The following is a 13,641-nucleotide window of genomic DNA, read 5'->3' as shown; positions in this document are numbered from 1 at the left end:
AACGCACCAGTGGGGCTCGACAGCCTTAGTCAAACGGGTTGGCGCGTATGGTTGGGTTGCGGAGAGATTGTGAGATTGTGGTTAGGTCTCAGCAGCAAGAGGGAAGTAGAGGTCAGTAAGCTGGGCTGAGTTGAGTGGGGGACGGAGGGGGGTGACTCTGGGACGCCAGAGTCACTGTCGAGCCCTCTTGAGGTGTCGTGGGCTAGTCGACGAAACACTGAGGACGGAAGGTGCCCACTTGAAGACCCTAGAGATGTTCCCTACTCCGCTCAATCCAGAGGGTTGTTATGGGGGGACCGCACTGTGGTTGCAGCCGTTGTGTGTGCTGACGTGCAATACACTGTATTAACACCAGACAGAAGATTCACGTCAACAGATGGAAAGAAGCGTAAATGGATGGAGAAGCATAGGTTACTGTAAATCTACGTCTTAGTTGGTGATTATCTTGGCGAAAGCCGAGTACAAATCAGCATGAAGTTTTAACATCTACTCTCGTGTAATGGAAATCTTAATTTATTATTCCATTAATTCCAATATCCAAATATGATACTAAATCTCACTTTTATTTGAGACGTGCTGTCTTTGCATTTGAACATTGCACATTTTAAACAGGACATGCATTAGCTGAATAAACGTTAGCCAATACAAACATATTTATAGAAAATATTCATTGACAATATGATTGACATACTTTCTCTCAGATCTATTGGTCAATGTCGATAAAGCAATAATTGTTGGAGACTTTAACATACACGTAGATAATACAAATGATGCGTTAGGGACTGCGTTTACAGATTTATTAAACTCCTTTGGGGTCACGCAAAACGTCAGTGGTCCCACTCATCGTCTAAATCATACACTAGATTTAATTATATCATATGGAACCAATCCAACTGATATAAATATTATACCGCAAAGTGATGATCTCACTGATCATTACATGGTAACTTGTATAATACGTACTGCTGAAATTTGTCACGTTGCGCAACGTTATCGACCAGGCAGAACAATCCTTCCAACCACTATAGATAGATTCTCAAATAGCTTACCTGATCTATCTCAGCTGCGCAGTGCACCCAAACAAACAGATGAACTAGAGGAAATGACTAGCAGTTTGAGCACCATGTTCTCTAGTACACTAGATATTGTTGCACCAATTAGATTAAAAAAGGTTAGAGAGAAAACTAAAGCACCATGGTACAACAGTGCTACGCATGCAATCAAGAGAGAAACTCGTAACTTAGAGCGTAAATGGAAACAAACTAATTTAGAGGTCTTTAGAATCGCGTGGAAAGACAGTATGTCACGTTATAAAAAGGCTCTAAAAGCAGCCAGGGCTGAGCATCTCCGCAAACTAATAGAAAATAACCAAAATAATCCAAGGTTTTTATTCAACACCGTGGCTAGACTAACAAATAAACAAACATCACCAGAGCAAAATATTCCATTACAATATAGTAGTAATGATTTTATGAATTACTTCAATGAGAAAATAGAAAGCATCCGAAACACAATTGTAAATATACAATCCTCTATGATGTCTTATGATTCAGCCTCAATTATAGCCCCTCTAGAACAACTACACCGTTTTACAACTATAGGACAGGAAGAGCTAAATAAACTTATCATTGCATCGAAACCAACAACATGTTTATTAGATCCAATACCCACTAAACTACTGAAAGAAGTGTTACCTGTAGTCGAAGAGCCTCTTCTTAATATTATTAACTCGTCTTTATTTTTAGGTCATGTTCCAAGAATATTCAAGCTGGCAGTAATAAAGCCTCTCATTAAGAAACCGCAATTAGATCCAAATAACTTAGCAAATTACAGACCCATCTCAAATCTTCCATTTATGTCTAAAATACTAGAAAAAATTGTGTCCGCTCAATTGTGCTCTTTCTTACAAGAAAATGATATCTATGAAAAACTCCAGTCGGGATTCAGACCGCATCATAGCACAGAAACTGCGCTAGTTAAAATTACAAATGATTTACTTTTAGCTTCTGACCAAGGCTGTATCTCAATACTAGTTCTACTCGATCTTAGTGCTGCGTTCGATACTATCGATCATAAAATACTCTTGGATCGACTACAAAACTACACTGGTGTTCAGGGACAGGCATTAAGCTGGTTTAGATCGTACTTATCAGACCGTTATCATTTTGTCTGTTTAAATGGGGAAAAATCGAAGATAACGTCAGTAGACTATGGAGTGCCGCAAGGATCGGTGTTAGGCCCTCTGCTATTCTCAATATATATGCTGCCACTTGGTAATATTATAAGAAAACATGGAATTAATTTCCACTGTTATGCTGATGACACTCAATTATATATCTCATCACGACCAGATGAAAACACTAACTTATCTAAATTGACAGAGTGTCTAAATGATATAAAATGCTGGATGACGTGTAATTTCCTGCTATTAAATTCAGATAAAACGGAGGTACTACTTATTGGTCCAAAAAACTACCCACAAAATCCCTTACAATACAACTTTAATTTAGAAGGATGTCCTGTTACTTTGTCCACTACAGTAAAAGACCTGGGTGTTATACTAGACCGCAACTTGACCTTCGAAAATCATATTTCATATATTACAAGAACAGCCTTTTTCCACCTTAGAAACATTGCTAAGCTACGTAACATGCTATCTGTTTCTGATGCAGAAAAGTTAGTTCATGCATTCATGACCTCGAGACTAGATTACTGTAATGCTATATTAGCTGGCTGTCCTGCATCCTCAATCAACAAGCTACAGTTAGTGCAAAATGCAGCTGCTAGAGTTCTTACTAGATCAAGAAAATATGATCATATAACACCTATTTTATCATCTCTACACTGGTTACCTATTAAGTTACGTATCAATTACAAAGTATTCCTACTGACCTATAAAGCCCTAAATGGTTTAGCTCCTGTGTATTTAACAGACCTTCTATCGCCATACAATCCATCGCGCTCTTTAAGATCACTAAATTCGAGGCTTCTGGTCATTCCTAGGATATCTAAGTCCACTAAAGGAGGGAGGGCGTTCTCACATTTAGCTCCTAAACTCTGGAATAGCCTTCCTGATATTGTTCGAGACTCAGACTCGCTGTCCCAGTTTAAAACTAGATTAAAGACGCATCTCTTTAACCAAGCATTCACTTAATGCTTAACCTTTGATACTACTGCTGAATCAGTTCGAATGCATTAACATTATGAACATCAGCTATGCTAATTATTTCCCATCTGCCTTTCTGCTGTTATCTCGGGACGCTAGTCCCGAGGTAAATAGCGTTCGTCAGCTCCAGTTTGTATCCAGCCTCTCACGGAGACTTCAGATGCCCCAAAGCCTGTGAAGAGACGACTCGACGCCTGTGAAGAGACGACTCAAAGCCGGCGATATGTTATGCCATAAATTAATACTTGATTAACTAACTGTATTTTTCTATGTACATTTCCGAAATGCAATTTCTGTAAAGCTGCTTTGAGACAATGTGTATTGTGAAAAGCGCTATACAAATAAATTTGAATTGAATTGAATTGAACAATAGACAGGAGTCCAATAATTGCAAAACGAACCACTTATTCAAAAAATAATATCAAGTATGAGTTCCGTATAATATAATGAATCCGACATATCATGAGGGCTTGCTTTGTTAACAGTAAAACGTCTGTCTTTTAACGAATTTTAAAAACACGGATGGATAATACAAAATGCTTTCTGACATTTTGACAGAAAAAAAACACAACCAAGAACAAAATTTAAACTTAAAATTTAAACGTCAATTTTCATTTAACAATTATCTTCTCTCTCTCTCTCTGTGTGCGCGTCAGTGAGAGAGCTCGCGCAGCACTGATACAACAGTACTTTTTAATCCATAAGTAATAACGCACTAGTTTTCATACAAAATAAATATGTAACATAATTAGGTACTTTAGTTATTATTAACACAATAACGTAACACATGCAGGCTACGTTTCTCAACACTGAGAATGAATAAATAAACGCCTGTTTCTCCAGACTCGCGCTTATCAGTAATCCACAAATCACAGAACTTTCATAATCACTAAGCCATAGCGATTTTAATTTTATTTAGATTTATTGTTCAGCATTAAAGTTACTTAAGAATTTTATAGTTTGCATAGCTTGATGTTTTCCTCTTATCTGAGTGACCATGAATGACGGAGTATTTTAAGATAATCGATGCGATCACTTCCGTGTGATCATCGAATCCAGAGGATTAAGTTAACTCAATACAATATTTCAACTTTCCACATCCACCCCAGCCCGTTCCCCTTCAGGAGTGAGAAGTACTGAGACTACTGTAACATTACCTGCTTCGTTTATGAAATCAGTCAGACGGCGGAAGGGGGATCGAGCGGGATTCTTTATTGCTGTCGATTTACAGTCTCTTTTAATGATAGGCCTTACGCATGTCAATCATCCCCGCATGCTATTTGTGGAATGAACCCAGCGCTATGATTGGTCGAACTCTTCTTCTTTTGCTGTTGCTTGATTTGAGGACTGCGCGTGAACAGAGTAGGGCTGCAACAACTAATCGATAAAATCGATTATAATCGATTATGAAAATCGTTGTCAACGAATGTCATTATCGATTAGTTGGTCTGCTTACGTCACGGGGAGCGTTTACTGGTACGCACACACACGCAAGGTCTCTCTCCCTCAGGCGCTCTGCCGAGCGCGCGCGCTACACGGTTTGGAGCAAGGGGGTAATCCATCAGCCGGAAGTTGAAGCTGCCTCCGGGGGCCGCCATTGTAGCTGGCTATCACCTGCTGTTAGCATCCCATTGACTCCCATTCATTTTGGCGTCACTTTGACAGCGAATAACTTTACATCTGAGGTGTCCAAAGACTCCATTTGTCCATTATTTATTTCTAAAGAAACACGACAATGTATAAAAGGCTCCATTACTTTGTATCTTACGTTATGGCCCCGTAGAAGCCATTCTTGTAAAAATAGGCTAAAAATTGCGTCATAACCACGCGACTTTATGTCGCACAATAGAGACATTACCGTATAGACAGGAGGAGAAGCTCGCACAGTCTCGCAGGCAGTCTTTTACTGTCTAAAGTCAGCCCATGGCATAGATACAGTCCATAAAAGCAACGCGACAAAATATTTAAACAACGTTTTTGAGGAATTGGAAATAATTCGATATGTGGCAAGTGAATACATATGAAGTAACATTTATCCACGAACTTTAAATTATTTATCTACTACTACACCTACGGGGGATGGGGAAATTAATTATCAGGAAATTATACAGGCAATGGAAGAAGAAAAAAACATCTCAATGTCTATCGCGGTTAACGTTGTTCCTTTATTTATTTACACATCTACGCTTGAAGATGAATGTGATCCTGTTCGGAAGCCATATGTACAAAATGCCTACATAACGTGAAATAAAGAAAAACGGTTTTGTTCAAGTGTTTGTGACCGTGATTTATTAGCCAAAACTACATGATTTTACACCTAGCTCACAATTCTTTATATATTGGAATATTATATGGTCATGTAATATTGAATGGATACGAAAATGACTCGAGGGGACATTATTATATGGTTCCTGGGCTCATACTAAGAAGTATTTTTTGGATGGGTTATTATTCTGTTTGATGTAGAAGGAAACGAAAAAGAAGGGAAAAAATTATTTGCATATGTGCCTATATTTGAATCATTTTTAATAATTTTAGAAGATTGTGCTGTAGCCTACATGCATTTATTTATCTGTTATGTTTGATTGTATTATGTGTGTGTGTGTACTAGCCAAATATTTAAATCTAATAGATATATACATAAACATGTTCAAAATAAACTAAACTAACTAACTAAAATTACTAGAACTGCAGATAGGCTACTCAAACGATTACAATCCTAAAGTAGGCTATTTTAAAGTCGATTTTAGCCACTTCTTTTATCATGTCATATTGTAATTATATAGCGTAATATGTTATATTAAATTAATTATTATAACCACGTCCATGGGGCTGCTTTGACAGGGTCAACCACACACACCCACACTACTCTTAAAATGTTACTGTTATTAAACTGCACATATCTGTCTATATTGTTCATACTGAATACCCATGTGTTCTGCTCATAATGCTACTGTTAATACACTTCAAATATCCTTGGCACAGCTACTAGAAGATTTACAACTGTCAGTCAGGTTGCTCACGTGACATCTACGTCATCAAGCTCAGTTTGAGCCTGCGCAGAACGCTTGGCTATCAGGAAGTGAGTGCCCATGTTTGGCTTCAACTCTCTCCGTTGAAATCAACGGGGTCGCTGTGTCCATTTCTTTTACTGTCTATGGTTTGGAGCAGTCTCTTCTGTCTCGCATGCGCGCTCTAGATTTCGGGAGTTTGAACTAATTCGCGGGCATCAGGGAGCCGCAATCAATATGCGGGAGACTCCCGGGACTTCCGGGATGTCTGTATTTTGTCTCGAGCATCAGGTTGTGCAATCAGTTTGCTCGCAACGTAAGTGATGGATTAAAATAGCGCTACCGCAGAAATATGTTAAATCAAAACAGTGTTTACAAAGTGAAGCATTAAATACAAAGGCAGTTAATAACAGCAGCAGTAAAATATTGTTTTTTAGTCACTGTACACTGTAATGCTTGTGCACTAATGCATAATTTCTCCTGTCCTTTACTCAAGCCTGTTAGCTTGCTGGGTAACGTTACCTCCATTCCGTTCTCTTTTTATAGCATTTGTCTACTAAGTTTTAATTGTTTTTCAAACGCGATCTACTGCGGCTCTACATTCACACGATTGTTTTCAGTCTTTCTATATTTATTTAATCAATTTATCCTTATATTATATTCTTTTATATATTATATATATAATATATATTATATTCTTTATCCTTATATTCCTTATATATAATTAATTTTAAATAAAAATTAAATGAATTATATATTTTAGATGTTTTTAGTTTGTTTTTAGTTCAGATATTCACATCTGAACAACATGTCTGTTTAAATTTGTTTTAACAAAAATTGTGTTAAAACATAATATGTTGGATATCATTTTTTTAACAATAATCATGTTTGTCAACTTGCCATCAGCAATTATCATTAAAAACAATGCAAATATTGATATTAGTAAAACTCAATGTGTGGCTTTTGCACTTTTTAAAGTACACTTTTACACATAAATACCCTGATTTACGGTTTTATTTAGTTATAATAAAAATAAAATCTAATTTAATTTCTATCCGATTAATCGATTAATCAAAAAAATAATCGTCCGATTAATCGATTATCAAAATAATCGTTAGTTGCAGCCCTAGAACAGAGAGGCGCGTCACCAGGTTTTTGCTTAGTTTAGAGTGACAAATCGTACCAGCGTACTCTGAGGTCAAAATGCGCATCCGCTACGCAAAATGCGTACAGGTTGGCAGGTCTGCATACCATGGCAAGCTTACTGACCCCCACTCACAACCACTGTCCTACCACTTTTTACTCTTTTGTTGTTTTTCACAGCAAAATATAAACAACAAAAGTATTCCTTGTGAAAAATTCATGACCAAAAACAATACCACTCACCCCAGTTTCTCCAGTTTACACTGAGGATGTTTCAGTAGATCTGAAAGCTGTTTCATTTCTGATTCTGTAAGGATGTTCTCACTCAGGTCCAGCTCTCTCAGATGAGACGGGTTTGATCTCAGAGCTGAACTCAGAACAGCACAACCTCCATCTGTGATATCACAAGATCTCAACCTGTGAGTGCGAAGAAAACACGTTAAATACAAAATGTCTACAAAAGTATAAAAGACAAATTACTTTTTAACAAGAACTCAGATCAGCACAAGATTTGAGACCAATTCCACACTGATATATCCTGCAATCAGGTATTAACAAAAATGTATTCCCCCCACCCCCAAATAGGCATAGGCATCCCTATATACTGTAGTGTGTCGTCATTGGGCGATGACGTGACTGCTGTGATGGCATTCACCTGTGGACGGACACAAAGGGGACTTTAAAAGAGAGGTGTGGGGCAAGCGAGAGACTCTCTGGGGTGGTGACCTGTGGAGAGCGTCTTGGCTGTCTCTCGGGGACAATAGGTCCTCCGGAGATGAAGATAGTTAGGTAGTTAGCTGCCTTGGGGGCGAGAGAGGATAGTTAGAGGGGGGAAAATTATTAGAGTGTCACCAATTACCTCGGAAGATTACTTGACTGTCACCCACATTCCACTGAGACTCAGCAAAGTAGCCTGCTATGAAGCGAACATCAAACGGACTCGAAGGAACTTGAGCTGTAAACACCGCCCGGCGTGCAGTTTGGTGGCGGCTGTGAATACGGAGGTTGCCTGCACTAACTACCCTATATGGATGGGTCTTCTTCACCCTGAGGGAGGGAAGTGCTTTTAATTTATTCCTGTATGAATGAACTGTTGTGAGTGTATAACGAATAGCGGGCCAGGGTGGGAGGTCGGGGAATTGAGACCGAAGAGTTCCGCCCTATACTTGTGTTCACCGTGTGCCTATGGATTGGGGTGTCCCGTTGAGTTTAAAGCACTGTGTGACGTGTTAAGCGTGAAACTTACTGTGTGTAGATGACTTGTGCCTTGCGGGTCTTTTTGTGTGTCCGTTCTCTCAATCGTCTCTCTACTAGTATCCGTGATCAAGAGTCTTATCTATTTGAAATAAAGTGTAAACCCTTTCTGATTCAACTGACTGGCTATTGAGAGTTTTTGATCACCGTAGGGCTGTTCATGAGGTTTATTACAGTGGTGGCAGCGGTGAGAACAGCGTTGAGTGCGGTGATTTATATTAAATCTCATTGAACTGTTTTTGATAGCCTACGGTTTGTCAAAATGTTAGAGCCACAGGAGGCGGCCAGCGGTAATGCCGTGCCGGCGGCAGGCGCTGGAGCTCCCGGGGAGATAAATGCTGCGCCTCGTCCTGTTTTTATGCCCGAAACATTTACGTGTATGGGGCGCGAGTGGTCTGATTGGGCAGAGCAGTTTGAAATGGCTGCGGAGATTAATGGTTGGGATGATGGATTAAAGCTAAAATTTATGTCTTTGTTATTGTCAGGTCGTGCGCGGGATATTTATTGTGGCTTGCCAGATGAGGCTCGGGGAAATTTTGGTCAATTAAAGGCAGCAATGGGTAGATGTTTAGAACCTTGTGAAAGCACCGATTGGAATCGGGTGAGTTTTTCCTCGCGCAAGAGGCAGCCAAACGAAACCGTGCGAGAGTTTGGAAATGCTTTGAGGCGTTTAATTTTCAGACTTTGCAGAGTACTGTAAAAAAATTACAAGATCAAGTGACAATGAATTTGTTTTCTCTGCCTAGTTATCAGGCTGACTATGCTATAAATAGACGAGATACAAGGACTTTAAAAACTGATAGTGTACGAATGGACCCGCAAAACCGAGAGAATACTGAAGCTTGTTGGGAATGTGGGTGTACTCGTCATTTTAAGAGAGATTGCCCATATGTGTCGGGAAACGGGAGGGGGCGGGCCCGGTAGACCAGGAGCCCGTCCCTGTCTCTGTTGCGTCTATGTCTGGGGGAGCATGTCAGTCTCAGCCGGAAACAGGTGGAGTTTATGTGCTTGGTAAAGTTGGTTGGGGGGGGGTGGAGACCCGCTTATTGGTAGATACAGGAGCACAAGTATCGATTGTACCCAAACAGTTTTGGCTGGAGGCAACCGGTGGAGGGGATGATTTGGTAGAGTATAAGGGTAGATTGAAGGTTGCTAATGGAAATAGAATGGAAGTTTTGGGCCAATGGAAAACCACTTGCCAATTTGATTCTCTGACAGTAGTGGTTGATTTTGTAGTGGCAGATATTAGCCCCGGGGAAGTGTTATTGGGGAGTGATTTTCTAGTCAAATTTGGTGCAAAACTAGATTTGAAGGAACTATGCTGCTACTTGATGGGAAAAAAATTTCTGTACAATTGCAAACTGATTTTGTAGCCCCTTCCATGCCAGTTGTAGTTTGCGGTGATACCAGCATACCACCACGCAGTGAAGTGATAATTTTGGGGTCAGTGGAGGGAGCGCCCCCAGGAAAAATAATAGGTATGCTAGAGCCTGGTTCTTCTCTGTCTCGCTATTGTGATGTTTTAGTGGCACGTGTGGTGTGTGCAGTCACAGCTGGCGTTATGCCAGTTCGTGTTATTAATGTAACTAAGGAAGCTCATACTTTACGTGGTGGAATGAAAATTGGGGTGTTGTCTACAAATGTAGAGGTGGGGGAAGGGGCAGAGGAAGTAGATGAGGGGTGCGATGGTAAGATCATGTGGTCTGGTGATACTCTGATTTCTTATTTTGGGTTAGACTCTAGAGGGTTTAAAGTAGAGCAAATGCAGGCTGTTCGTCAAGTGTTAGAGCGTCACAGCCAACTTTTCAGTACGGGGGACAGCGATTTGGGTAGGACGCATCTTTTTCGCCATCAGATTGATACAGGAACTGCTAAACCTATTAAAATGGCACCTCGTCGGGTTCCGCTTCATTTACATTTTACATGTATTCATTTAGCTGACGCTTTTATCCAAAGCGACTTACAATTGCTATATGTCAGAGGTTGCACGCCTCTGGAGCAACTAGGGGTTAAGTGTCTTGCTCAGGGACACATTGGTGTCTCACAGTGGATTCGAACCCGGGTCTCTCACACCAAAGGCATGTGTCTTATCCACTGCGCCATCACCACCACTAATTTAAAACAAGAAGTGACCGATCATATAAAGCAAATGTTGGACAATGGTATTATTCAGCCTTCTTGTAGTCCTTGGGCAGCTCCAGTAGTACCAGTGAGAAAAAAAGATGGCAGTTTGCGTTTCTGTATCGATTATAGGAAACTAAATGAGGTGACACAGAAAGATGCCTATTCGCTTCCAAGAATAGACGATGCGTATGATAGTCTGGCAAACGCTTATTGGTTTTCGACCCTCGACCTGGCCAGTGGTTACTGGCAGGTTGAGGTGGACCCGAAAGATAAACCCAAAACTGCTTTCACTACACGTCAAGGCCTTTTTGAATTTAATGTTCTCAGTTATGGCCTGTGTAATTCCCCTTCCACTTTCCAAAGACTGATGGATTTGGTTCTGGCCGACCTTCAGTGGACTACATGCTTAGTATACCTTGATGATATCATTGTTTTTGGTAAAACATTTCAGGAACACCTGGGTCGCTTGGAGCAAGTCTTTACAAACCTGTATGAGGCCAATTTGAAGGTGAAACCCTCCAAGTGCAATTTATTTTCAAAACAGGTATCCTATTTGGGGCATATAATTTCAGCAGAGGGCGTTAAGGCTGACCCTTCTAAAGTTGAGGCAGTGAGGGGGTGGCCGGTTCCTAGGAATCAGACAGAGGTTCGTAGTTTTTTGGGACTGGCCTCTTACTACCGTCGCTTTATGAAGAGTTTTGCTGAGATTGCTAGGCCTTTACACCAATTGACGGAAAAGGGTAAGAAATTTCACTGGGGAGAAGATTGTGAAAAAGCTTTTTTAACACTCAAGTCTGGTCTTATATCAGCTCCAGTTTTGGCTTATCCGGACCCCTTGAAACAGTTGTATCAAGATGGCGCCGCGGATGGCTGCCTCGGTGTGGGGCTCTCCAGCTATTGTGTTGTTTTTGTTCGTTTGTTCTGCGTTTAGTCATTCTTTTCCTATCTGTTTCAACAAAGACGAACTACTGGACATTAGGAAACACACACCAGAAACCATTTCTACAGTTTTTGATTATTCTGACGTTTTGCTGGACATTCTCGTCGGAGAGGCAGCGTTGTTGTTCAAACGCACGGTCAGACGCAAACGCGGGAAGCGTGCCGGCGCGCTGGTTAAACTCCGCGAGCGCGGCCTGCGCACTGCACTCCCCAGTATTCATCTCGCGAACCTCCGATCCCTTCCTAACAAAACGGACGAACTTCTTCTCCTCACCCGCACTAACAAGGACTTTTTAAACTCTGCTGCTCTGTGCTTCACTGAAACCTGGCTGAGTGGAGCCATACCGGACAATGCAATACATCTGCCGGGCTTCCAGCTGTTCCGAGCGGATCGCATCGCGGAGCTAACGGGGAAAACGAGAGGTGGTGGATTGTGTTTCTACATTAACGAAAGTTGGTGTTCAGATGTAACAACACTGAAGAAGATGTGCTCTCCTAATTTAGAGGCACATTTCATAAACTGTAAACCCTTCTACTCGCCTCAGGAGTTTTCCTCTTTCATTCTCGTGAATGTATACATCCCTCCAGACGCGTGCGTGAGTGCAGCGCTGCAACAGCTGGCTGAACAAATAGCTGAAACGGAACAAAGTTATCCTGACTCTCTTTTAATCATTCTTGGGGATTTTAATAAAGCAAATCTTTCCTGTGAACTACCAAAATACAGACAGCACGTTACATGTCCCACAAGAGACAGTAATATACTGGACCACTGTTACACCACAATAAAAAATGCGTACCACTCCGTCCCACGGGCAGCTTTGGGGCTATCTGATCACTGTTTGGTTCATCTCATACCGACCTACAGACAGAAACTGAAATCAGCTAAACCTGTAATAAGGACTGTAAAAAGATGGACTAATGAAGCAGAGCATGATCTACAGGCCTGCTTTGATTGCACTGATTGGACTGTTTTTGAAGCTGCTACCAACGATCTGGATGAGCTCACAGATACTGTAACATCATATATAAGTTTCTGTGAGGATACATGCATTCCTACCAGGACATTCTTATCATTTACTAATGATAAACCATGGTTTACTGGGAAACTCAAACATGTTCGTCATGCCAAAGAGGATGCCTACAGAAGTGGGGATAAAATCTTGTATAACCAGGCCAGAAACAGACTGACAAAGGAGATCAGAGTTGCTAAAAGAAGCTACTCTGAAAAACCAGTTTTCAGCCAACGACCCATCATCAGTCTGGAATGGCCTGAGGAACATCACCAACTACAAGTCACCATCCCCCCAATCTGTGGACAATCAACACCTGGCTGATGATTGAAACTCATTTTATTGCAGATTTGAAAAGCCCTCATTCACACCACACAGCCGGTCTGATCTGCACTTCACACATTCACCATCACCTCCTGCACTCCCACTCCCCCCTCCTGCCATCCAACCTGAGCTTAAGGTCTGTGTGGAGGACGAGAGCAGAGTCTTCAAAAAACAGAAGACTAGGAAAGCCTCAGGCCCAGACGGCATCTCATCTGCTTGTTTAAAAGCCTGCGCTGACCAACTGGCCCCGGTCTTCACGCAGATCTTCAACAGATCATTGGAGCAGTGTGAAGTTCCCTGCTGCTTCAAACGCTCCACTATCATTCCTGTCCCCAAAAAACCCAAAATCACTGGACTTAATGACTACAGACCTGTCGCTCTCACGTCTGTGGTCATGAAGTCGTTTGAAAGACTGGTGCTGGCCCACCTGAAGGACATCACTGGACCCCTGCTGGATCCCTTTCAGTTTGCTTAGAGAGCAAACAGGTCTGTGGATGATGCAGTCAACATGGGACTGCATTATATCCTGCAACATCTCGACAGACCTGGGACTTATGCAAGGATCCTCTTTGTGGACTTCAGTTCAGCCTTCAATACCACCATGCCTGATCTTCTCACAGCCAAACTGACCCAGCTCTCCATACCATCCTCGATCTGTCAGTGGATCACC

General features: G+C 41.3%; 1 protein-coding gene across 1 annotated transcript in view; it reads right to left on the bottom strand.

Moving 5' to 3' along the window:
• LOC143723099 (uncharacterized) overlaps nt 1–13,641 on the bottom strand; it is a 103,397-nt gene that overhangs the window by 62,466 nt on the left and 27,290 nt on the right. Inside the window, exon 7 of the mRNA XM_077215045.1 lies at nt 7,564–7,737. Coding sequence (XP_077071160.1) covers nt 7,564–7,737 — 174 coding nt within the window. The remainder of the gene's footprint in view (nt 1–7,563; nt 7,738–13,641) is intronic.

The sequence above is a fragment of the Siphateles boraxobius genome, unplaced genomic scaffold (assembly GCF_051911475.1).
Source record: "Siphateles boraxobius isolate OS27281-9 unplaced genomic scaffold, OSU_SipBor_1 69, whole genome shotgun sequence".
In the NCBI taxonomy this organism is placed as follows: Eukaryota; Metazoa; Chordata; class Actinopteri; order Cypriniformes; family Leuciscidae; genus Siphateles; species Siphateles boraxobius.
Note: the sequence above shows the minus strand (reverse complement) of the source record. Positions and strands in the feature narration are given on the sequence as shown.